The sequence below is a fragment of the Canis lupus genome, chromosome 10 (genome assembly GCF_003254725.2).
Source record: "Canis lupus dingo isolate Sandy chromosome 10, ASM325472v2, whole genome shotgun sequence".
Lineage (NCBI taxonomy): Eukaryota > Metazoa > Chordata > Mammalia > Carnivora > Canidae > Canis > Canis lupus.
In genome coordinates this window covers 55,712,942-55,739,115 of record NC_064252.1, presented here as the reverse complement: position 1 = coordinate 55,739,115, position 26,174 = coordinate 55,712,942, and the positions used below count along the sequence as shown (strand labels likewise).

The 26,174-nt window shown below is 36.0% G+C and overlaps 1 protein-coding gene across 7 annotated transcripts in view; it reads left to right on the top strand.

Annotated features, from left to right (window-relative positions):
• ASB3 (ankyrin repeat and SOCS box containing 3) overlaps positions 1 to 26,174 on the top strand; it is a 104,481-nt gene that overhangs the window by 28,454 nt on the left and 49,853 nt on the right. For all 7 annotated transcript variants that reach the window (XM_025466866.3, XM_049115497.1, XM_049115499.1 and 4 more), the window contains exons 2-3: positions 352 to 560; positions 8,938 to 9,099. In XM_025466866.3, coding sequence (XP_025322651.1) covers positions 365 to 560; positions 8,938 to 9,099 — 358 coding nt within the window. In that variant the 5' untranslated portion in view covers positions 352 to 364. The remainder of the gene's footprint in view (positions 1 to 351; positions 561 to 8,937; positions 9,100 to 26,174) is intronic.

Sequence of the window (26,174 nt, the reverse complement as noted above, 5' to 3'; positions counted from 1 at the left end):
CAGAGACACAGGCAGAGGGAGAAGCAGGCTCCATGCAGGGAGCCAGACGTGGGATTCGATTCCGGGTCTCCAGGATCAGGCCCTGGGCTGAAGGCAGCACTAAACCGCTGAGCCACCGGGGCTGCCCTCTTGATATCTTAAATAACATTCCAAGGAATCCCAGTTCCCTAGAGACATTTCTGGTTTAGACTCCAGCAGAGGCTGTGGCATGACAGGTCGCTTTCTCCACCTTAGGCTTTTCCTCAGCAGTCCTGTGACAGATGCAAGACAGGCCTGCTTCGATCTGCTAATCTTTAGGAGTACAGTGTTGTTTTACTGTCTATAGTGTTTTCTTTCTGCCTTGTTTTGTAGACTGGTCAAAAGAATGGATTTTACAGAGGCTTACTCTGACACATGCTCCACGGTTGGACTTGCTGCCAGGGAAGGCAATGTTAAAGTCTTAAGAAAACTGCTCAAAAAGGGACGTAGCGTTGATGTTGCTGATAACAGGGGATGGATGCCAATTCATGAAGCAGCTTATCACAACTCTGTAGAATGTTTACGGATGTTAATTCATGCAGGTAAAGTAAATTCAGGGTATGGGAGGCTGGGCCTACAAGCTGGATCAATAAAACATACAAAAATCATCATGTAGGATTTATTAACAGTAGTAGTTGTATTCCTTTTCTCTGACCATACAAGAACTGTTTATGCATTTATTAAGAATGGTAAGATTGCTTGCCTTCAGTTATATAAGTTTGTTGTACCAGATGGACATCTATAAATGTTGTCCTTTATGTGTAACTTGCTGTGCCTGGCCCATTTTTATTGTCTGAGTGAGCTCTTTTAATTAAGCATTTGGTAGTTACTGGCCATGTTTATTCTTTTTTCCTTTTCCAAACAAAAGGAACAGTGTTCTTGGAATTGTGGGTATGAGTGCTTTGTTTGAATTAGTCTTTTTTTTTTTTTTTTCCATTTGAGGTCATGGTAGAGAACAGGATAGACTAGGTCCCTGCCTGTATGGTGCTTATATTCCTGTTGGGGGAGACAGACAATACCTAAACATTAAACGAGATAATTTCAGATTGTAAAAGTGTTGTGGAGGGAGTAAAAGGGTAATGGGACAGAGAGTAGCCATGTGCATCTCTTTCCAACTCTGTGTTCAGTTGACTTTGTGCTTATAACCTGAGATCAGTCAAGTGAGAATATTTACATTGCAGAAATCAACCAGTGCTGTAAACCAAAGCTATAAATTTGGGCTTTTTTTCCCCCCTTTCTGAGAGCCAGTAGTATATTTGTGAGCTCACTATTGAGAAAAGGACTCAGTAAAAGAGACTAAATGAGAGATTCTGAGGTTGAGGGGATAATGGTGTTTGAGCACTGCTTTGTAATAATCATTGTATTAGATCCTTGATTTACGTTATTTAATATGTACCAAATTGCTCTTGAGGTATTGTTATCCTCATTTATTGGTGAGAAGTTTACCAAGTGTCAGAGAAGCGGATTTGTCCAAAGATTATATAATAAACTAGAACCCATTTCTCTGATTCTGAAGCCCACTTTTTTTCCACTGTGGCATCCTTCCAGCATTTAATCAAAGTAAACATTTTTAGCATTTAGTTTATTTAAACAGAGGTTGAATGCAACACTGTTGTAATGCTCAGTGAACCATTCACTTTTCATTGATCATGGGAATTCCGATTCCTCTTCCCCTGTGTACTTGTTTTTTTGTTTTGTTTTGTTTTGTTTTGTTTTTCCCCTGTGTACTTATAATCACAGGTAGAGCTACTCAGAGTTTAGACTTCTGGTGCCATAGTTCATCAGAACTAACTCATGGCTTCATGGAAGAGAAAGGAAATAATCCTTCTGTTTTTATGGCATAGATTTTTATTTGCTTTGTTTTAAGGGATGAGAGATGGCAAGGCTAAATTCCCCAAATCATAATACAGGAAGTTGGTTATGACTGCTAGGCAAATGTTCTACTAGAGTCCGTTATAGTTGACTATTCAGAGATACTAGAAAAAAAAGACTTTATGCCTCAAATTTTAAAAACTTTGTTAGTGTTTTCAGACTTTGTTTGAAGTTAGTTCTATAGCTTTGAGTTCCTGGTCTCTCTCTACTGATAAAGGAATTAATTTAAATATTCGTTTCTAGTCAAAAAGGTCATTCCCAATATACTGTTATTTCTTCCCATGTCAGAACAATATTGTTTATGTTACAGTTTTTTTCCCTATAGCTGCAGAATAAACTTAGGCATGCTTTTGACTAAATGTGTTTGAATTGGCTATTCAAGTAATCTGTGTTTTCTGTTAGAAATTTTAAGTATCACCTTTATTTTTAGTGACTAGACTTTTTTAGGCTTGATGTTTTTGGAGAACAAAATAGCCACACATAGTTAATAACTATGTATGTATATGTATATGTATCAACGATGATACAAATGGTCAACTACAATTTTCTCTCTGTATTTTTATTAGAGTTCACTGTTAGGAAATAAATTGGAATAAATAATAAATAAACTGTTATAAAACTGGAATAAATAAACTGAAATCTGGTTTACATGTAGTGTGTACACAAGGATTAGGAAGTAGGGTGTGCAGAGACTAGGAAGCAGCTATATGTCTTGTTTTAGGAGGTGGTAACATTTTTGATTTTAGTCTTCCATGAGTTTGGTTGTTCTCTATAGTTGGAACTGATGTCCAAAATTCTATTAGATCTGATTATTTGATTCATTAACTAGAAAAAGACTAGAATGAGGCAGAAAGGCTACCTTAGCCTATTGGTCACTTTAAAAAATGTTTTATATGTTCTTCTGGCCCATCTCCCCTTTTGTAAATTAACTAAAGTCCATACTTTATTCAGATCCCCTGCCTTTTAAAAACAGTTTAAACTTACTTGGATGATTCAAGTTCAGGAACATTGACCAGTGAGGAATGGTAGCTATTTTGTAAAAGGTCTAGCTAGCATACAGCTACACGTGAGGATATATTTTAAAATGATAATGAAGTACAAAATTTTTAGTCTGGAGAACTGAAGTGAGATCTCTTTTGCTTATTGGTGACAGTGTCATCTTTATATCTGTACCAGTCAACTCACAATTATGGGTTAATCTTAAAAGTTTCCAAAGCAAGTTCGACATTTCTGTTACTTGTTATACCTGTATAACATCCCTTACTACTTATTATATCTGTATTTTATTTAGTTCATAATTCTCTTGTCCTTTATAGCTCTGCTAATATACATAAAAGTGTCTTTTATTACATAATTTCTATTTCCTTGAATTTCACTTAGTATTAGTGAACTGCCAGAGATTCTTAAAACATGCCTTTTATTAGTGTACTAAAGTTACAAAAGTGCTCAGTCCTACATAAAACGATTGGAAACATCTTAGATATTTAGAAAGAATTTGCTTTACCTTCTCTTCAGTTTATACCCAGAATCTAGCCCAAGAATCATACATGGTTTTCTCATTCAAGTTGGAGAAGAGCATTCAACTGTGGTATGGGTTACTTAAAAATTTAATATGCATGTATATGTTTTTTGCTTTAACTTTCTATTTAAAGTATTAATATAAATAACAAATTTGCTTGTCTTCTTTCCTGTATTGGAAGTTTATGTAATAGGTACAGAGATTTTAAGCATCTTTTCATTTTAGAAGACAATAGTGCTCTTCAGTGGGAATTAATCATGCCATTCAGTATTAAACCACTTACTAATTAAAGGTCATTTAAAATTTTGTAGTTAATTGTAGCATATCACCAACAAATATTTTTATTTGGCAAATATATGAACTAATTCATAGTACTTTTTTTAAGTTCGTGTTAAGAAAATATGCTGTCATACTGGGCATGATAACAGATGCTGAAAATTATTTGGTAATTAGGCAGTGTAACATAGGATTAAGAGTTGTGTTCAGATGGACCTGGGTTCTGCTGACCCTGCCACCAAATTAGTGTGGTCTTGGACAGGTCTTTTAATCTCTTGGTGCTTCATTTTCTTCATCTGTAAGATTAGAAATATTCCAACATTTCAGGGGCGCCTGGGTGGCTGTTGGTTAAGCTTCTGCCTTCAGCTCAGGTCATGATCCCAGGGTCCTGGGATCATGCCCCCAGTTGGGATCCCTGCTCATCCAGGAGTCAGCTTTTCCTTCATCACTGCCCCCTCTCCCCTCCGCCCCTTGGCCCTGGCCTTTGCACCTGTTTTCTCTCTCTCAACTAAATAAATAAAATCTTTAAAATCTGAAAGTGCAGCCAAGGAAGAACTTGCAAGTTGTCATAAAGGAACTGAAGTGCCCATTATGGGTTTGTCCATTATGAAGTCTTTAATGCCTTTACATTTAAAATTTCAATAATTAGGGCAGCCCAGGTGGCTCAGTGGTTTAGCGCTGCCTTCAGTCCAGTGTGTGATCCTGGAGACCCTGGACCGAGTCCCACGTTGGGCTCCCTGCATGGGGCCTGCTTCTCCCTCTGCCTGTGTCTCTGCCTCTCTCTCTCTCTCTCTCTCTCTGTGTGTGTGTCTCTCTCATGAATAAATAAATAAAATTAAAAAAAATTTTCAATAATTAGAATAGAAGCAGAAACTGCTTTGCCTTCCAGTGAAAAGCAAGTAGAAGTTAAGGCATTAAAAATAGTGTTATGAGCCATTTTCCTAAGAATTTATAAGGAAAGGAAGAGAGTGAGAGGGTGGTGGTTGATAGTCTAGTTCAAGATAGGTAAGGTCCCTTTGGTCCCTATGTATCAGTTAAGAAGGGCAGTTTATTATTGGAATTTCCAAAACCAATTTACATTGGGTCCTGACAGCTTTCTTAAAATGATGTTTTGGAGGGCACCTGGGTGGCACAGTCAGTTAAGCATCAGACTCTTGGTTTCGGCTAGGGTCTTGATCCTAGGGTCGTAGATTGAGCCCTAAGTTGGATTCTGTGCTCAGTGTTGAGTCTTCTTGAGACTCTCTCTCCCTGTCTTTCTGCCCCTCCCCCATGTGTGCCCACTTGTTCTCTCTCTCAAATAAATAGAACTTAAAAAAATAATGTTCTGGAGACTTTCCCAAATTTGCGACAATTGTGACAGTATAAAATGCTGTAATTCTGTTGAACTCCTTTAAGGGTTTAGGCCAGCTGTTTTATCTTGGTTTTACTGTTAAGAAACCTATGCTTCAGAGAGTTTGAGTAATTTACCCAAAGGGTAATCCAAAGTAGATTTGGTGGAGCCAGGATTGCAGCCCAAATCTTCTAACTCTAAATCTACTGTGTTGGTTAAACCAGGTTACTTTCCTGATCCAGTGGTTTTAGAGTTAACTATTTAAATGTATTTTTTTTGATAGGTAAAATCTTTTAAGATCTCAATTTATTTTATTATTATTATTATTATTTTTTAAAAAGGACTTTATTTATTCATCAGAGAGAGACAGACAGAGAGGCAGAGTCACAGGCAGAGGGAGAAGCAGGCTCCATGTAGGGAGCCCGACGCGGGACTCGATCCCGGGTCTCCAGGATCATGCCCTGGGCCGAAGGCGGCGCTAAACCGCTGAGCCACCAGGGCTGCCCTAAGATCTCAATTTAGTAGTTGACTGACTTCACTATTTTTCATCCTGAGTGAGAAGTGCCTTTTCTTTATTTCATAGATAATTGCACAGGTGTTTTTTTTTTTCTTTCCTAACATAGGTGTGTACACAAATTGCTAAGGGTGGCCCTCACTCAGGTGGGAATTAAGCTCCCTTCCTTTTTTTATTTTTTTTTTTCCTCCCTTCCTTGAGTGGGGAGTATCTACATAAATTATTTGGATTTTTTTTTGGTATTTAGAGTATCTCCTCTCTTTATTTATTCAATCATTTATATTTTCTAGGACTCCTATGTATTAATTTTATATATTGAGTTATAATCCAAATGATGTTATTTATTTTGTTGCTCAGTTTGTTCTAGTTTTTGTCATTGAGTACCTTTCCAGATTGGCTCTTGTGTTTCCTTGACAGGACCTTATATTTTTAAGCTTTTATTTATTTGAGAGAGAGAGAGAGAGAGGGAGCCAGGGGGAGGGGCAGAAGGAGAGGGAAAAGGAGATTCTCCACTGAGCAGGCAACCTAGCATAGGGCTCGATCCTGGGACTTCAAGATCATGACCTGAGCTGAAGGCAGATGCTTAACCAACTGAGCCACTCAGGGCCCCCCACCCCTACCCCGTTTTGTTTTTTAAGCACCTTTTTTTACTTGCTGGACCTGGAAGATGCTCCAGGCTCATTTTGTATATTCTGCGTGACAACTGTAGAATCAACTATTTTCTTAGGAGCCCTGGTTCCTTTTGTTGGAGAATGGTACTCAAAATCAAGATCTGGGCACTGAGTGTGCTCCTGGCCCCTGGCATGTCTTTACTTTTAAGCCCCTTTAGCAGAGTTAGGAAATATATTAACCCATGTATATACACATACTTATAAGTATTTCTGTATCCATCTGTATCTGTATTATAGCTAAACACAAGTTCATAAACTGATGTCTGGATTCTAATCCAGTACCATGTGGTTCATTCTAGCCTTTTTCCTTTACTTCTTTGTAACCTCTCTTCCCAAAGGTGAGACCGTCACTGTCAACCATACATTCATTTGTTTGATCTTATTGTACATATATAGTGGTTTCAGAATTGTTAATCTTTTTCCCTATGCAAAACAACTTTACTGACTAGCCTGCAGTGTACTTGTACACCTTTTGTCTTTAGCCTTACAGTTTCTAGTCATGATGAAACCATCTTCTAAAGTGTCATCCATTTGTAATCCAGTTAGATGGTTTTGTCACAGTCCCCATTCTATCCTGAGATTTCCCCCACTGCCTCTGCCTGGTGGTTTTTTTTTTTTTTTTAATTGCATACATTAGGTAAGGTTCTCTCTTTGTTTTTTTTTATTTTTATTTTTATTTTTTTATTTTTTAAAGATTTTATTCATTTATTCAGGAGAGAGACAGAGAGGCAGGGACATAGGCAGAGGGAGAAGCAGGATTTAATCCCAGGACCCCAGGATCCTGACCTGAGCCAGAGGCAGACATTCAACTACTGAGCCACCCAGGTGCCCCTCTCTTTGTTTTATAAAATAGTCTTTTAAATGGCTAGGATTAAGCTTTATCTCTTTTTTTTTCTTTCTCAGTGAATGAGAACATCCTTTTTTTCCAAAGGAAATTTCCTTAGCGTCCTACCCTACATTGGCCTAGGTCATCATCTCTTCATTGTTTCTTTTTACTTCTGCTGGCTCCACTCCCTCAGGGGCACCCTCCTCTCTCCCTTTGTGTCACTGCCACATTGTTTTACTTATTCTAACTTTAAGACTCGGTTTAGTATACAGAATAAGTCTAGTCTTGTCTCAGTACTTTATTTTTCTAACTTCTTTGCTATTCTTTTCTGCCCTCTCCTATCCCTATCAACTTCAGTCACTTTAACCAAGTATAAAAGCAAGCAGCTGAACAACAGCCTGCTCTTTTGGCATTTTGATTAGAATGGAAAAAATGGGCATCTTTATAATATTGAGATTTCCCATTTGGAGCTGTCTGTGTATCTATATATATCTATGTATTTCTAGTTTTTATCTTAACCTTATAGTTTTGTGGATATCTGAATAAAGGTCAGTTTCTGACTAATCTGGGAAATACTGTTTTTTTGATATGAGCTCTATTTTTAAAATTTTATTTTTTTAAGATTTTATTTATTTGAGAGCAGGAGAGGAGAGAGAGAGAAAAGAGAAAGAGAGAGAGAAAGAGAAAGAATAAGCAGTGGGGAGGGGCAGAGGGGGAGAGAGAGAGAGAGAGAGAGAGAGAGAAGCAGACTCCCTCCTGAGCAAGAAGGCTACTGCAACAAGGGGCTCTATTGGAGGTCCTGGAGATCATGACCTGAGTGGAAAGGCAGATCCTCAATCTACTAAGCCACCCAGGTGCCCCCGTGATATGAGCTTTAAAAATATAACTGCTCTATCTTGCTGTTTAGTTGTGCTTCTGTAAAGTTTGAGGCTTTTTACAAAAAGTATTTATGCTTACAAGCTGATATTTGAATATTATTATATCTTTGCCCATTTCATCAGTGGGTTACATTTATAAGAATTACTTAAAACAGATGATTATTTTATTCAAGGACATTAAGCCTAGTTTTTCAAGAAAACATTATTTAAAGTCTTAAAATTTTTTTGTAGCCTCAAAATGCCTTCACTGTCCACCCTATAGCCCATTCTTTTATTGTGGGGTTAGACTTTTACTGTTTTGGAAGCAAAAGTAAGAAAATCACTTTTCAAAGTGACTTCAATATTATATTTTGCTGTGGAGTTACAAAAATTTTAAGGTAGACATTATTTACGTAATTTTAATTTTACCAGAATCTTGAGACTTTTATAACAAACCCTAGAAACCTTAAAGTAAATTAATTCTTAGAAGTTGTATGCCACTCTTTGATTTCTTTGGGGTGCATTTTATTACATTTTATTATTTTAGAAACATAGTCTTTATTAGCTATTAGACTGTAGTCTTAGGTTAGAAAAGGAGTATTTTAAACTACCATCATATTATTAATTGAATACAAGGAAGTAATGCTCATTTGAGATGAGACCATTTCTCATGGAAACTTAGAAATTAAAAAAAATCAAATTTATTAATAGTTTGCTTAAGCACAATTTTGGTGCTGTATCCTCTTCAGATCTTGCTTTTGGGTTACCTTTCAAATCCTGCCACTCCCTTTCCCCCCTACCCACTGGAAATTAGGGAATAGAAAATGAGTTTGTGGGCAGAATTTGTGCGTTAAGAATACCAGAGAGCTTTTCACACTGTGACACCTATAGAACTGTTTCTTGATTTTCTAGTCTGAGTTTTAAACTCAGACCTCCCATTTAAAATCATATTTTTAATATTTCTTCAAATTCTTGGAATCTTTCCTTTTTAAGCACAAGAAATAGCAGTGGTATTTTCCAGTTGACATTTCGTTTTTGTTTTTTGTTTTTACAGTAGATTCATCTGAAAATTACATTAAGACAAAGACTTTTGAGGGCTTCTGTGCATTACATCTTGCTGCAAGTCAAGGACATTGGAAGATTGTACAGATTCTTTTAGAAGCTGGGGCAGATCCTAATGCAACTACTTTAGAGGAAACCACACCACTGTTTTTAGGTAAAGTATGCTGTTTGTAGTACAGATGCAGTTTTTTATTTTTAATTTTTTTCTTAAGGAAACTAAACAATTTCCTCTCCAGCTGCTCTACGTACAGTATGTTCTATGGCAAACATACTGCCACTTCTTGGATTCTAAAACCAAAAAGGTGTCTTTAAAGGTTTCCCTATTGTTTTCCACCCTTGAGTGATAGCATCTGGGATACCTTTAAACATTTAAAGTTGTAAAATCCATTCTGAATTGTCATTGTTGTTCTCAATATTATTCTGAAGACTTTGCATAGCTTAAATTGTAGCAATAGTACAAGGTTACCTGTGAATGTTTTGTTTGCTTTTTCTTTGTGCTAAGAAATTGAGGTTTTTATGGAAGAAATCACCAGTTAATCCTTTAATGCCAATTAATTTGTTGCCTCTATAGATCACTATTTAGACTTCTTCAGCTATAGACTATTTTTAATTCCTTAAGGACAAAGGACAAATTCTAACAGACACACTCCTACTACCTGTCTTTTTTTCTTCCCTCCCTCCGATCCTGTTTTTCCTTTCTTTGAACCTGTTTGTCTTTAGGGACAGTGTGGCCCATAAAGCTTAGTGGAACATGAGAAAATTAAGAGACTAAAACATTTGTATAGGATCAGTGTATCTGGACTACACTTTTGGTCCTACGATCTGTAATTTGCTATATGCTTTGGTTTCCTCACATGTGAAATGAGAGTAATAGTACCTACACAGTGATAGTACCTACACAGTGTTTATTGGACTGAGAATAAAATGAGGTGCCTGTGAAAGTACTTTATTTCTCTTCAGCATAATGTATACCTTAAATTTATAAATAGTAAAATTCATTCTTTTTAATATATAGCTCAATGAGTTTTGATGTATGCATAAAATTGTGTAATGACAGTAATAGTCAAGACAAAGGACAGCCCTATCAGCCTCCCCCTCCCAAATTCCATCATACTGCCTATTTTTATTTCATGGTGCCTATTTTTATTGGCGTTGTTGTTAAAGATTTTATTTATTCATTCATGAGAGACATAGAAAGAGAGAGGCAGAGACATAGGCAGAGAGAGAAGTAGGCTCCATGCAGGGAGCCCGATGTGGGACTCCAGGATCAGGCCCTGGGTAGATGCTCTACTGCTGAGCGACCCAGGCGTCCCAATGCTGCCTATTTTTAATTAACCCCTCCACCAACTTTACCCTTAACAACCACTGATCTATTTTCCTCCCCCCCGCTTTTTTTTTGCTTTTTTGCAGAATATCATAAACATATATGGAATAATACAACGTGTAACTTTTGAGACTGATTTCTTTCACTTAGCATAATGCTTTAGGAATTCATACATGTTGTTGCATTATTAATAATTCATTCCTTTTTATTGCTAAGTAGGATTCCTTTATTTTTTTTTTATTTTTATTTGTTTAAAATTTTTATTTATGATAGTCACACAGAGAGAGAGAGAGAGGCAGAGACATAGGCAGAGGGAGAAGCAGGCTCCATGCACCGGGAGCCCGACGTGGGATTCGATCCCGGGTCTTCAGGATCACGCCCCGGGCCAAAGGCAGGCGCTAAACCGCTGTGCCACCCAGGAATCCCGAGGATTCCTTTATATAAACGTATCGCAGTTTATCCATTTAACAGTTGATAGACATTTGAGTTGTTTTCAGTATTTGGTGATTATGAATAAATTGATGCAAATATTTGCATGCAGGTTTTGTTTGAATGTAAGTTTTAATTTTTCTTGGATTAATACCTAGGATTGTTGGGTAATGTGGTAAGTGTATGTTTAACTCTGGAAAACCATTTAGAAGTTTCTTACAAAGTGACTATACAGCTTGTATTCCCTCCCTCCAGTAATGTTTGATAGCTTCATTTGCCCCAAATGCTCACCAACAGAATTGAAAATTCTTTTTTGCTTTTAGTGGCATCTCCTTGTGCTTTTAATTTGCACTTTTACTTGCTGGTAATGATCTAGAACATCTTTTCATGTGATTATTTGCCATCTTTCCTTTTTCTCACCAATTACTTTTGTGTTTAGATATTTTGTTTTGAAATAATTTCAGACTTTTGAAAATGTTTTCACAGTACAAAGGATTCATATACTTTTGACCCAAATCTTGTTCTTTTGCTGTGTTCAGTTTGTGATTTTTTTTTCTTTCTCTGTATTTATCCATAGATTTTTTTTTCTGAACCCTTTGAGATTAAATTGTAGACCTAATGCTTCTTTACCTATAAATACTGCAGTATGTGCTTCCTAAAAACAGTGAAATTGTCTTATATAACTGCCATCTGATGATGATGAAAATCAGAAAGTTAACATTGATATAGGTTAGTTATTTAATCTACAGTTCTTACTCAGTTTTGCCAGTTGTTCCACCAATGTTCTTTATAAAAACAACAACATAATTTGTTAGTTCAGGATCCAGTCCAAGATCACTTGTTAAATTTAGCTGTATGTCTCTTTAGCCTCCTGTAATTAGGAACACATTTTTACTCCTTATCTCTTACGATTTTAACATGTTTAAAATTTTAACAATTTTGAAAAGTTCAGGTCATTTATCTTGTAGAATGTTTTTCGGCTTGGGCTTGTCTGATGTTTTTTTCTTGATAAAGTTATGGTTATGCATTTTTGGCAGGAATATCAAAGAAATGAAATGGTATCTTAGTACATCTTATTGGGAAGAATATGACCCATTACTGGGTCTGCCATGTGCAGTCACCAGTACTGATGATGTTAATTTATAAAAGTATTTTGAATATATAAAATGTGTAATTATGAAGATGTTTCATGGAAGCTTTGCTATAGTATGGTTTGTGTTTCCTAGAGGGGAGATTTCTTTTTTATATAAGTTTTTTTTTTTTTCACACGCACATTTAACCCACTTTGGATATTGTGTACACAAACACATAGTAAGCTTTCATTGTGGCCTAGCCATGTGCAGTCTCTATTTGAGTTGTGGTCTTTAAGAAATCTACCATGTAGAAGAGTGAACAGAATTACTTAAGTCTTATAAAAGAGATGGAAATAAAGTATTCAAGATATTAAAAGAAGGCAATATAAGTCACCTTGAGATAATAGAGGAAGACGTGCATGGTAACTGTATTAATAGTAACTACAACATTTACTGAGCACAGTGTATACGAACCTGCCTGTCAGGTGTTTTATACCTGAATTAGCTACTTTAATTTCCATTATGATTCTATGAGATATGTACTATTATTATTTATGCTTTTATAGGTGAAGAAGATATATAAAAACACTGTATTTAGGATCAGAAGAGCTATATTTGAGTCTTGACCCTGCCATTAGCTGCATATTGGCTAGAAGAGCATTTTTTGATTTGATGAGCTATTAATAGAATTAATAGATGTTCGTTGAGAAAAGGGTTCCTGATCAACCTGTGTTTGATAAATACTGTGCACTGTATTCCCCAATGTAGAAAAAACAAAAAATATTAGCTCTGTAGCTTAATGTGTCCATTCAGAGAGGTATCTTCTATACTGTTACCCCATTTTCGTATCTTCATAGCTCTTCTCACTGACTGCATTTTATTTATTTGCTTTTTTGTTAATCGACTGTCCTCTCCACTAGAAAGAATGCTCCATGAGAGCAGGCATTTTACTTATCTTGTTCCCTGTTGTAATTTGCAAATCCAGATAAGTGCATGGTATATGGTGGCATTTAATAAATTTTTTGATGAATGAAAGTCTTTCTCAGACCTGTTATAAAACAACATTTGTTTTAACTTTAACTCGGCATTTTGGAATGTAATTTGACCATAATATTCTTTTTCTTTGTGGAACACTTAGGAAAATCTCAGAGAACACTGACATTCCATGGAACAATTTGAGAAATGCTAGTTTGCTGGTTAACAGTTTAAAAATTTTATAGTCCTGTTTATGAAATTCAGTATTATATGTAAACATGTGGAAAAAATTAGAGATGCAGAGTTTTAGTGATTTCTATTTTAGGATATAGTTAACTTGTAATTTTTTATGTTAATGAAAGAACAGTTGCTAAGATAATTCAAACCAGTGAATAACTTTAAATCACTTATTTTTAGTAACGGGATTTATTTAGTTTCTTTGGCAGCAAACTGACTATCCTAATTATGTTTTATATTGGCTAATACAAAAAATTATTTTACTCAAGCAAGGAGGTTAACTTCAAGGAGATGTAGTACATGTAGGACTTTAGGTGCTCAAGTAGAGCATCAATTATGCTAGGTTCTTATTTGGAAGTAGAGTATTTCTTTAAAAAGGAAAAAATATACTTTTAGTTTTTGCGGGAACATAGGGTCAAGGGATGGACATATGATTCTTCAGTTAGGTGATGTGCACACAGTGTTTGCTTGCCTGTAAATAATATGACAAACTTCAGCAATCTGCTTTGCTTTTCTTTATCCATCTACTTCTCTTAAATAACCATAGTGATCCACGTTTCAGTCTATAATGGAAGGGCTTCTTTTACTAAAATAAAATCTAGGACACTTAAGGTTTCAACAAACTATAGATGGTAATGTCTTGGTAAGAAGAGTGGCTGGATCAGCTGAACTTAAAGTCAGAAAGGGGAACTGCCTGTCTGGTGCAGCTTCCTTCTTGGTGTAGGAGTTCTCTTCCAAAACTGGTGTTTGCTAAAACTTTGAAGTATTGAAGTATGTTTTCCTCTCCCCACAGGGAAGCTGTATTTCCATACAAGTTACTGTAGTACCTGTCTTGATGGCCTAGCTACCACCTAGACTGTTGCTGGAGGCTATAAATATAAACTTGGAGGATTAAGGGGTAGAAAATGAATATAGAACTATGGAAATTTGGTAGGTAACTTGGAAAAGTCATTGACATTGGTGTTTGAATATGATTGAACTGAAGGCTATATGCAGAGAAACTCTGCTCCCCCACCATTTATAATGGGGACATATTTTCTACACAGAACTCGTCAAGATGTTTATTTTTAAGAATTTTTAAGTAGGATGCATAACCCTCAACATGGAGCCCAATGCAGGGCATGATCTCACAACATTGAGATCAAGACCTGAACTGAGAACAAGAGTCAGCGGTTGAGTGTCTGCCTTTGGCTCCGGTTGTGATCCTGGGGTCTAGGGATTGAGTCCCACATCGGGCTCCCTAAGGGGAGCCTGCTTCTCCCTCTGCCTGTGTCTCTGCCTCTCTCTGTGTCTCTCATGAGTAAATAAATCTATAAACAAAAAAAAGTCACATGCTTAACTGCCTGAGCCACCCATGTGCCCCTCATGAAGATTTTTATAAAAATGAGTTAGAGGGGATCCCTAGGTGGCTCAGTAGTTTGGCGCCTGCCTTCCGCCCAGGGTATGATCCTGGAGTCCCAGGATTGAGTTCCACGTCGGGCTCCCAGCATGGAGCTTCTCACTCTGCCTGTGTCTCTGCCTCTCTTTCTCTCTCTCTCTCTCGAATAAATAAATAAAATCTTTTTAAAAAATGAGTTAGAAAGGAAACTTTTCAGTTTGATGGCAGTAAATGAAAATAAGAAAACACCGCAAGAAAGAGGAAATTCAGGAAACAACTTCTCTTTCCATGTGAAAATTGTCCTTGAACATCTTTTTGCTAACATGTAGTTTGAAGTTTATACTTTAACAAAGGGTCTGCCCCCTTGTTTCTTTTCTTTTTTTTTTGTTTCTTTTCCTTACCCTTGCCTTTTCTCCCCACTTCTTGCCTCATAAATGCATACATAGTAAATATTCTTTTTTTTTCATAGTAAATATTCTAAGGATAGATTTGTCAAACTGCTTTAGAGATAAGAATATTCTCATTTATAAATATAGTAGATTATGAGTGGAAACCCAGCTAATTTTATAGGACTTAAGTTTTCTTTTTATTTTGCTGTATATAAAACAACACTGATGTTGGAGGCTTGAATCCAGCCCTATGTGACTTCATAGGACAATTTTTATGGGAACCGCACAGCATGCAGTTCTGGCTTTTGATTGATTTTTTCCATTTTTTTTTTTTTATTCTTCTGTATCTCTGCTTATTCTGTGTAACCTTCAATGTTAAACATAGCAAGAATGCTTAATAAAAACAAAGTGTTTTATAAAGTATTATGTGAGGCTGCGTATTTCAATATTTAACTGTGAAATGTGTCATACTTGAGCTCATATGGCATATCCTTTAATTCTGACTCCACTGATATATTCCAGAATTTACCAAATCACAGCATATTGTGCTTTTCACTAGTATTTTCATGAATCAGTGATTGTTGATAGGGCCAATTTTTGAGTGCTAGCAATTTTGAGGCTTCAAAACCATATATTTAAAATATATTAATTAAACTTTATCTTTGTTGTTTTTAGATTTTTCAACAGAGATTAATTATCATGTTTAAGGATTGTAATGTGAGCATTTTTACTTGAGGACATAGTATTGAAAATTGAGTTTGAGTTTTCCCAGATCAAAAATACTGTATTCACCAAAAAGGTATATTTTAAAAATGTTAATTTTCATGTTTTTTTTTTTTTTTTTTAAGACTTATTTATTTTGGAGAGGGAGATTGTGTGGGTGTGCACTGAGGGAGAGTTAGAGTATCTTTAAGCAGACACCCTGCTGAGTATGGAATCTGCCATGGGACTCTGAGATCATGGCCTGAGCAGAAACCAAGAGTCAGACGATTAACCTGCTGAACCACCGAGTTGCCCGTTTTCGTTTTTTTTTTTTTAAGATTTTATGTTTATTATTATTTTAAAATATTTATTTATTTGACAGAGAGAGCACAAACAGGAAGAGCAGCAAGCAGAGGGAGAAGGAGAAGCAGGCTTCCTGCTGAGCAGGGAGTCCCATGTGGAGCTTGATCCCAGGACTGTAGGATCATAACCCCAGTTGAAGGCAGCTACTTAAGGGACTGAGCAACTAAGACTCCCCAAAGATTTTATATTTTTAAGTAATCTCTACATCCATCGTGGGGCTCGACCCCATAACCCCAAGATCAAGAGTCACATGCTTTACTAACTGAGCCAGCCGGGTGACCCTAATTTTAATGTTTCTTGATGTAACTTTCTGTTATTTTGTGTCATACTCTACTCTGTAAAACATGGATAATATCTTTTTTTTTTTTTTAAAGATTTTTAATTTATTCATAGAGACAGAGAAAGGGAGGCAGAGACATAGACAGAGGGAGAAGCAGACTCCATACAGAAAGCCTGACGTGGGACTCGATCCAGGGTCTCCAGGACTGCACCCCAGGCTGCAGGCGGCGCTAAACCGCTGCGCCACCAGAGCTGCCCTAATATCTTGTTTCTTAAGTAATTATGAAAATAGGATATTTATCTTATGTTTACTTTCATACAATTAAATCTATATAATCTGTCAATTTATTATGTTTTGATAGATTTAAACTTCCAACTTTTAAAGATGAGGAAATCATTATCCTTATATTGTCCTTACATAACTTTTATTTCCTCTCGTCCCTTCCCAACTTTTGTTATATTTGCATGTTAAGTGTAATAACATTTTGCATCTTAACTCCTTCGTTTAATTTTATTTTTAGTTCTGTGGTTAAGTAGCTTAGAAGTTTATCACCAGTTACTTTGCCATGGCTTTTCTAGTTTGCTTGGCTAACTAAATTCTTCCTTTAATAGAGTCTTCTAAAAGGACCTGTGGGTATAATATTCCCTGAGTTTTGCATGTTCATAATTGAATAGTGATTTTGTATTTGGGCAGCAGTTTGATTAGATGTAGAATCCTTGAGTCATACTTTTCTTTAAGAAAATTTTTAATAGTAATCTATTATGTTCTAGAGTTAAAGTTGGAGGCCAGCCTGATTTTATTTTCTTGTTTTGTGACAATATTTTTGCATGTCTGTTCTGGATCAGTTTTTTTCTGAGACATGGTATGCCCTTTCATTGATTGATTTATCTTTAAACTCAACTGGAGGCTTGAACCCACGACCTGGTCATTACACATACTTCTGACTGAGCCAGCCAGGTGCCCCTTCAGTATCTAGATTTAGATTTTCTTTATTTTATTATTTTAGTAAATCTTTTTGGAATTATGTCTTTAAATATTTATTTGTTCTGTTATTATGATGGTCTTCTTGGGCTCCAAATATTCATGTGTTAGATATCCTGTTTTTTATATCTATTATTTTCTCTCATCCACTCTTAAAATTTTACTTTCCTTTTCCTTTTTTTAATCCTCTGTGTTCATTTCAGAAATGTCTATTTTCTACAGTGTTTCTTCCAGTTTCAACAGTTTCTTCCAGTTTCTATGATTGTTTTATTTTTTCGAGGTCTTTTCTAAATTGTCCAAGTTTATGTTACATAATTTCTTATCATCTAGACATCTTTTAGCTGAACTCCTACGTCTTGGCATTATGCCTTTATTTCCTTAATAATTTTTTAAATTTACAGCAAAATTTTTATTTTATTTTTTATTTTTTTTATTTTTTAAATTTATTTATGATAGTCACACACACAGAGAGAGAGAGAGAGGCAGAGACATAGGCAGAGGGAGAAGCAGGCTCCATGCACCGGGAGCCTGACGTGGGACTCGATTCTGGGTCTCCAGGATCGTGCCCTGGGCCAAAGGCAGGCGCCAAACTGCTGCGCCACCCAGGGATCCCTACAGCAAAAATTTTAGCTGTAATTTTCATTACTTTGTGGCAATATTTTTTATGATAAGGGTTTTTTTTTGGTCTACTAATAATTTTTCCTGTAATTTTCTTCCTCCTTTTTGGTAACTTTGTATGGATTTGTGCTTGTTCCTTTGTGATAACTCATTTGAAAATGTGAATTTTTGCATCGTAATTTATTTTTAGGAGATTTAAGGAGCTAGAGCCATATTCCAGATTAGCTAATGTTCCAAAAACTCTAGGTAAGGTTTTTGGTTGTTGAGTTTATTTAGCTATTTTACCAGTCAGTGGGCACAGGCAGCTGTTTTTGCAATGCTGCTTCTCTTCTATGGAAGCAGAGACAGACTATTATTACAAATATAGTTTTTTTGTGTGATTCCTTATTAGACCCCATTCTTTTGATTTTTGTATCTCAGCTGGGTCCACAGTGTTCTCTTGTTGGCCCATGAATCCTACCTTCTGCTGGGAATTTGTTTTGTCACTCAGAGGGAACCTCTCACCTTTGAGGAGTTTACTTTGCTAGCTCTTTCTGAGATGTGCAGCTTTCTTTAGGAAGCTCTTACACCTAATTTTGTTCTGGAGTTTTAGCTGGATTCCAGTTTTGTAAAAATGCTGTGTGTTTTAATTTTCTTTGCTGTTTTTTTTTTTAAAGATTTTATTTATTTATTCATGAGAGACACAGAGAGAGAGAGAGAGAGAGGCAGAGACACAGGCAGAGGGAGAAGCAGGCTCCATGCAGGGAGCCCGATGTGGGACTCGATCCCAGGTCTCCGGGATCACACCCTGAGCTGAAGGCGGCACTAAACCGCTGAGCCACCTGGGCTGCCCTCTTTGCTGATTTTGAATTAATTGCTTTTGGGTGCTTTTTAAGAAGATTAAGGGGAAATGGTTACTTTATGCCTCAATATTAAAATTGGAAGTCCATATTAAATTTTAAAGTAAAACAAAAATTCTTGATTTCAGTATTTGGCAATAATGTATATTCTAGTATATGGTAGAGAAAGACCTAGATGAGCCCCCCCTCAATCCCCACCCACCCATATAGTTCAGTCTGTTCTCTTTAGATACCATAGAGCAGTGCTAGTTAAATGTCAGTTTGTTGATATAAGGTGCTTGAGCCAGAATGTAAATCAGTGCACTGCTTCCTTTATCAGGGAAGTCTTATTTTAAGAAAAATGTCAGTAAAACTAAACAGTGTGCTTAGAGACATAATTGATTTACATTCTGGTCAAAACTTCTTTCCTTGTTGAGGACTGGGGACAGTTTTCAGGTTGATAGCCAGTTTATGAATGATACTGAGTATCACTGTTGTACATTATGCATATGTGGCTGTCAAACTGGATTATTACATGCATGGTTAATGCAATTATCTCTATTCTTCATAATTATTACCATTGGCCAATTAATTGTATGTGATCTTCACTGGTTAGTATCCTGAAATAGAAGTGTTGCTTCTATATAAATAGGAGTCCTTGGGACGAAGGATAGTTTGCTCTCTACTTCTTCTCTGATAGAGAATCTTCAGTGTAATGATTTATTTCTCTAAGCTATAACATGGAGATTATACTGACAGAGGTGGTTCCTAAAAGAATACTGTTGCATAAATGTTTCAAAAATGTGAATTGGGTAATTACAGGAGGGTGGTAGAATGCAGTGTTACAGCTCTACACTATGTAAATTTAGGGGTATGCTGTCTGAATCTAATGTTGGTCTTAATTCTTTTGCTGAGGAGACATGGAAAAATAATCCAAATATAATAAGATGGTAAAATTTCAAGGTTTTGTCTAAGACTTTCATCTGATTGAAGAATGTGTTTTTCTGGATATGGTGTTTAATGTCTAATTGGCTATTAGAATTCTCTCTTCCTGGGGGTGCCTGGGTGGCTCAGTTGGTTAGGCATCTGAGTTATGATTTCGGCTCAGGTCTTGATCTCAGGATTGGGATCAAGCCCTGCATCAGGCTCCTCGTTGGGTGTGGAGCCTGTGTGGGATTCTGTCTCCCTCTTAAGAAAGAAAAAAAAAAAAAATCCCTTTCTTTTTTAGTCAATTAAAAAAATTATTTTTATTTATTTGTTAGAGGTGAGGGTAGAGTAGGCACAGGCATGGGGAGTAGCAGAGAGAGAGGGAGAAGCAGGCTCCCCATTGAGTAGGGAGGCCGATGTGGGGCTCAATTCCAGGACCCCAGGATTGACCTGAGCTGAAGGTGGACACTTAACAGTCTGAGCGATCTAGGAGCCCCTGAATTCTCTCTTTTTATCAGAAACCATGAGATATGTCAGTGGCAACATGTAGAATTAGGTTGGGATATTGATTACAACTTTTTTTGTTATATTCCTAGCATAATGGATTTTGCCCATGAGACCATAGTTTCTTCCTTCAGTGTACACCTTTAAGCTTGTTAGTCATTGGGTAGACATGAAATACTTGATAAGAAAAAAGTATAACTTCATTAGTATTAAGTTATACTTTCTCTAAATTTTTCTAAAAATTAAAAATATTTTCTAAATATCAATAAAATATTCTGTTTCAAACTAAACATTCATGAGCAAGACATATTATGGGACTCTATCTTCATGTATAGAGAAAATGGTTTGAAATGATGCATTTATCTTTGATGGGAAAGTCTTCCTTTATAACCATTCTGATTATAAACTTTAATTATGAAATAAGTAACTGTGAGCAGTCCTACTTACCCAGTGACATTCTTGGAATAATTCTATATCCTTCCCAGTCGTGTTACCAAAGTGAATTATTTCAAGAATGTCACTGATTGTAACTAATGTTCGCTGTCACTGGAGTTAATATAGTATTTTAATAGGTCTGCCATCTTGGGTATAGATAAAGCGTTGGAAAAACATAACCGCTGAAGTCACATAAAATAAATTAGCCAAAAAAATAAAATAAAATAAAATAAAAAAGGAGTAAAAACCCCCTTGTTATTGCAGTCTAGTTTCTTTCACACTGCCACCAGATGTCAGTGTAACCACAGGACCAGAGAAATACTGCAGGTAGATAAATGGCTCGGGAATGTTTTTTAAAATTTTTTTTTATTTTTTGAATGTTTTAAATGTATAAAAACAAGTTTTATACGTATTGGGTATACAATGGAAATATTTTATTATTGAATTGTATAGAAAAATGAAATGCATAATGGAGAATAGAATACAAGTAGAAGTTAAAAAGTATAGATACAATTAAAAATTCATTTATAAATAAAATGTACTAATGGAACACATAGATGATCTCTGACGTTCTCAGAAATCGCTATCCTACAGCCATAACAAGAGGAGATGGACAGCCTGTGGTTTTAACTGTCCACTTCAGCCTGACTTTGATGTTTCTCAGTAGAATTACTGTCAGAATCTGAGCTTTAAAATGAATTGTGTATATCTATCTTATAGATGTAAAACTCAGCTCATTGTAATTTGCATTTGGTATGCAACTTGCCTACAGTAGTTTCCTAGAATACAGCACGTTAGGCAATTTTCCAAAAGAACATTCATTAGGGATAAATACATTTTTAAAGGTTCCTTTTTTAAAAATCTATTCTTTAATGGATGTTGCATTATATGATGATCATTATTGACTGTTCCTAATTAGAATGTCTTATTTCTAGTTAGATTTCTTACCTACATGTATGTATAGGTTTGCTGTATTTGTCCCGAATGAGAATCCTATGTTGAGTTTATGCCTTGAAGTCTTTATTTGGGGCTTTGTACTGCACTTACTGTGCTCCATGCCTCAACTAAATTTTGATTTTGGTTAGAATTTTCATATGGGTCAAAACTGTTTTCATTTCCTTGATTTCTTCTTTTTAAAATTATTTTGTTACTCAGTATTCTTTCCCAGATTACTTCTTTTAACTTCTTTTCCCTTTAATTTAGGAAATGGAGAAACTTGTTTCTTCAACAGTAAATCGTCTTCCTAGAAATTATTGAAATTGTCATCCTTGTTTTCTTAGACTTGTGCTCTTACGGACTTCCCCAGCACTATAATATAACCTCTTGTGGGAGGGGCAGTGTCCCTTCCCTCAGAGCTTCTGGTTTTTTCCTGCTTTCTCAGCTAGAGTTTTATAGAACTAATACTTGTTTGGATTGAAGGGAGGAAAGCCCTTCTCCCATCTCTCCATGTGCCCCACTTTAAGCTATGCTTTCCAACTGGGGTGTTTTATTGTTCTGGTCTCTGTGGAATGCCGCTGTAATACCAGATCACTATGATCCTGCTTTCCTTTTCTCTCTGGGAACTACAGTACTTCTGCAGGTTCTAGAATTACTTGTTTCCTTTCTGTCCTTGATCACTTAACCCCAAGCCATAGGAGCCACAACTGGTGTCCTGGTCCTCTATCCTATGGCTAGGAATGCATGTATCTTAGATAGACGTGCCTGGTATTCTAGATTAAATTCCAGTTCAGTTAAATTCTAAACTCTAGACCAATACTGTTTCATAGAACTTGGAAATGTCCTATATCTACACTGTCCAGTATGATAATCACTAGCTATGTGTGGCTCTTGAGCACTTTTTTTTTTTTTAAAGATTTTATTTATTTATTCATGAGATACAGAGAGAGAGAGGCAGAGACACAGGCAGAGACACAGGCAGAGAGAGAGGCAGAGAGAGAAGCAGGCTCCATGCAGGGACTCGATCCCGGGTTTCTGGGTCATGCCCTGGGCCGAAGGCAAGTGCCAAACCGCTGAGCCACCCAGGCATCCCGTTCTTGAGCACTTTAAATGTAGCTAGTTTGATGGAAGTACTCAAATTTTAATAAATTAATTTAAATTAATTTAAATTTAAATTTTTATTTAAAATCCTGTATAGTTAACATACAATTAATTAGTTTCAGGCATACAATAGAGTGATTCAGCAGTTCTGTACATTACTCAGTGCTCATTGTGATGTGTACTCTTTTTTTTTTTTTTTTTTTAAGATTTTATTTATTTACTCATGAGAGAGAGAGAGGCAGAGACACAGGCAGAGGGAGAAACAGGCTTCATGCAGGGAACCTGACCTGGGACTCGATCCCGGGACTCCAGGATCACACCATAGGCTGAAGGCAGGCGATAAACCCCTGAGTCACCCCGGGATCCCCCGTGATGTGTACTCTTAATCCCTATCACCTGTTTCACCCATTCCCACACTCGCCTCCCCTCTGGTAACCATTAGTTTGTTCTCTGTAGTTGAGAGTCTGTTTCTTGGTTTGTCTCTTTTCTCCTCCTTTTGTTCGTCTTTTTTTGTGTCATAAATTCCACATATGAGTGAGATCATATGGTATTTGTCTTCCTCTACTTACTTATTTTGCTTAGCATTATGCTCTCTAGATTCATTATGTTGTTGCATATGGCAGGATTTCATTCTTTTTAATGGCTGAATAATATTCCACATGTACATATATTTATGTACATGATATATACGTATACATATATATCACATCTTCTTTATGCATTCATCTATTGATGAACATTTTAGGTTGCTTCCATAATTTGGCTATTGTAAATAATGCTGTAATAAACATAGGGAACATATGTCTTTTTGAATTATTATTTTTATATTCTTTGGGTAAATACCCAGTAGTGGAATTCCTTGGTTATATGGTAATTCTATTTTTAATTTTTTTGAGGAACCTCCATACTGTTTTCCACAGCGGGTGCACCAGTTTGCATTACCACCAACAGTGCACAAGGATTCCTTTTTCTCCACATCCTCATCAACGTTGTTTCTTGTGTTTTGATTCTGACACTATAGTTTTAATTAATTTAAATGTAAACAGCTACTTGAGGCTAGTGGCTTCTGTATTGGAGAGTTCTGCTATTTATGGATCCTTAACTGGGCAGTAGTGAGTGCTCTTCTATCTTTGAAGCGTTTGTCTCCTTTGCTCTAGCATGTGATACTAGGTGGCTCCTATAAGGTGTAGAGAGGGAAGGAACAAAGAGTCACCAGCTTAGCCAGTCGTCTTTGCTTCAGCGAGATAGTAGACCTTGCAGCAGAATTTTCCTCATTATCCTCAATTGATTAGGTGATTATCAGGGTTCTATCTTCTTCATTAGGCTTAGTCCCTGCCATCAAGGGCTTACCATCTAGTTGGGGTTATTAAAATAACAAGAATTCAAGGCATACTATAATAAGTCCTGTAAGAGACACAAAGTATTATGAAGGTGAGTTCAGTCCTAATTACTATTATCATTCTGCTGTAGATTCATCTACTTTCTTGTCTGTTTCTCTTCTCCCTGTTTCTTTAAGTTTAAAGCATTTTTAATTAATATATAAAGTGCAACTTTATAGTATTAAGTAAGAGTGTTCAGTTAGATTTTTCTGCTATCTTTTTAAAAATTCACTTTAATGCACAGTAGGAATATTTCAGATATGCAAAATATTTTTGGAATTCCCATTTGAAATTCTCCTTAAAATTTGTGGCATTCTTAAATATAGAGAAGAATGAAATAAATTGCCATGTACCTGACACTGAACTTCAATTGTTTTCAACTTAGGGCAAGTCATGTTTCAGTTATAGCTCTACTCACTGTCTCCACTCCATTATTTTGAAGGACAACTCCATTCATCATATGATTTAACACATAAGTATTTGTGTATGTATCATCAAAGGGTAAAGATATTTCTTTAAAAAACAATCACAATGCTATTATTGCTCTTAAAGAAGTAATTGATCAGTATCATCAAACTTCCAATTGGTGTTTGAATTTCCCTGATTGTTGTATATATGTTTATTTGTATTTTCAGATTGTTGACATCAGGATTCAGATTGTTGAAATCAGGATTCAGTTAAGATCTCTGCATTGTAATTAGTTGATATGTCCTTTATTTCGTTTTTAGTATAATTTTCATCATTTCTAGCTCATGTAATGTTTATTACCTGTTCATTGATTTTAGAACAGAGTCTTAATCTTAGGTGGATAGTCAGGAATCTTAAGCATACTAATGGTGTTCTAAAAGAATGTGATATATTTGCAAGAGTTGATTTAATTTTCCATGTTCTCCAGACACCATCTTGTGCACAGATTGTTACTGATGCTCATGTGAGCACATGTTACTTGAAGATTTTGATTGAGAGACATTATATATTAGTTGGTATATACTAAGAATGATACCACAAAAATACAAGGGGACTTACAGTTTCATGCTGTTGAAATGTCTGGTCCTAGTTATCCGCACCCATGAAATAGTTTTATCTTCCTCCTTACTTTCTTCCTCCTCTCTTTCTTCTTCCAAATACCTTATGGGATACTTTTCATGTATATGGCCATCCTAGTATTATGTAGAAATTTTGTTTTATTTGATGATATCCACAAATCAGTTTCTCTCTACTTAGAATCACTTGAGTTGTGGAAATGCTTCAATCTTTTTAAGAGATTTTATTTATTTATGAGAATGACAGAGAGAGAGGCAGAGACATAGGTAGAGGGAGAAGCAGGCTTCATGCAGGGAGCCCAATGTGAGACTCGATCCCGGAAATCCAGGATCACGCCCTGAGCCAAAGGCAGACGCTCAACTGCTGAGCCACCCAGGCATCCCTATGGAAATGCTTCTAAACCAAAGAAAGTTGGTATTACCACCTTGTTGAAGAAAAGAAGAAATTTCCTTTTAAAAAATTTTTTAAATTCAGTTAATTAACATATGACGTATTATTGGTTTCAGGGGTAGAGGTCAGTGACTCATCAGTCTTATATAACACCCAGTGCTCATTATATCACCTGCCCTCCTTAATGTCCATCACCCAGCCCCTTCCCCTCCAGCGACCCTCAGTTTGTTTCCTAGGATTAAGAGTCTCTTACGGTTTGTCTCCCTCTCTGATTTCTTCTTGTTTTATTTTTTTTCCTCTCTTTCCCTATGATCCTCAGTTTTGTTTCTTAAATAGATCCACATATGAATGAGACCATATGATAGTTGGCTTTCTCTTATTAACTTATTTTGCTTAGCATAACATCCTTTAGTTCCATCCATGTTGTTGCAAATGGCAAGGTTTTATTTTTTTGATGGCTGAGTAATAGTCCACGTAGTGTATATACGTGTGTGTATATAATATATACACATATATATATTTTTGTGTGTGTGTGTGTGTGTGTATATACTGCATCTTCTTTATTCATCTGTCAGACATCTGGGCTTTTTCCATTGAGGACCTTGCTGCTATAAACATTGGGGTGCAGGTGCCCCTTTGGTTCACAACATTTGTATCTTTGGGGTAAATACCCACTGGTGTAATTACTGGGTTTTAGGGTGGCTCTATAAGAAATAAATTATAGTTTAGTGCCTATATTGCATAGAAATACATAGGCATCTTTAAATAATAATATTCCCTCAAAAGTAAATAATTCTTCAGTTTTGCCATGATGATTAGGTTGCTGAAGTATTTTGCAGTAAAACCCGTTTATTGGCTTCTAGAGTATGATTGTCAGTGACAATAAACACATATATTTAAATTATAAATTCTACTCCAAATTAAGGTGAATAGAAATTAATTTCCA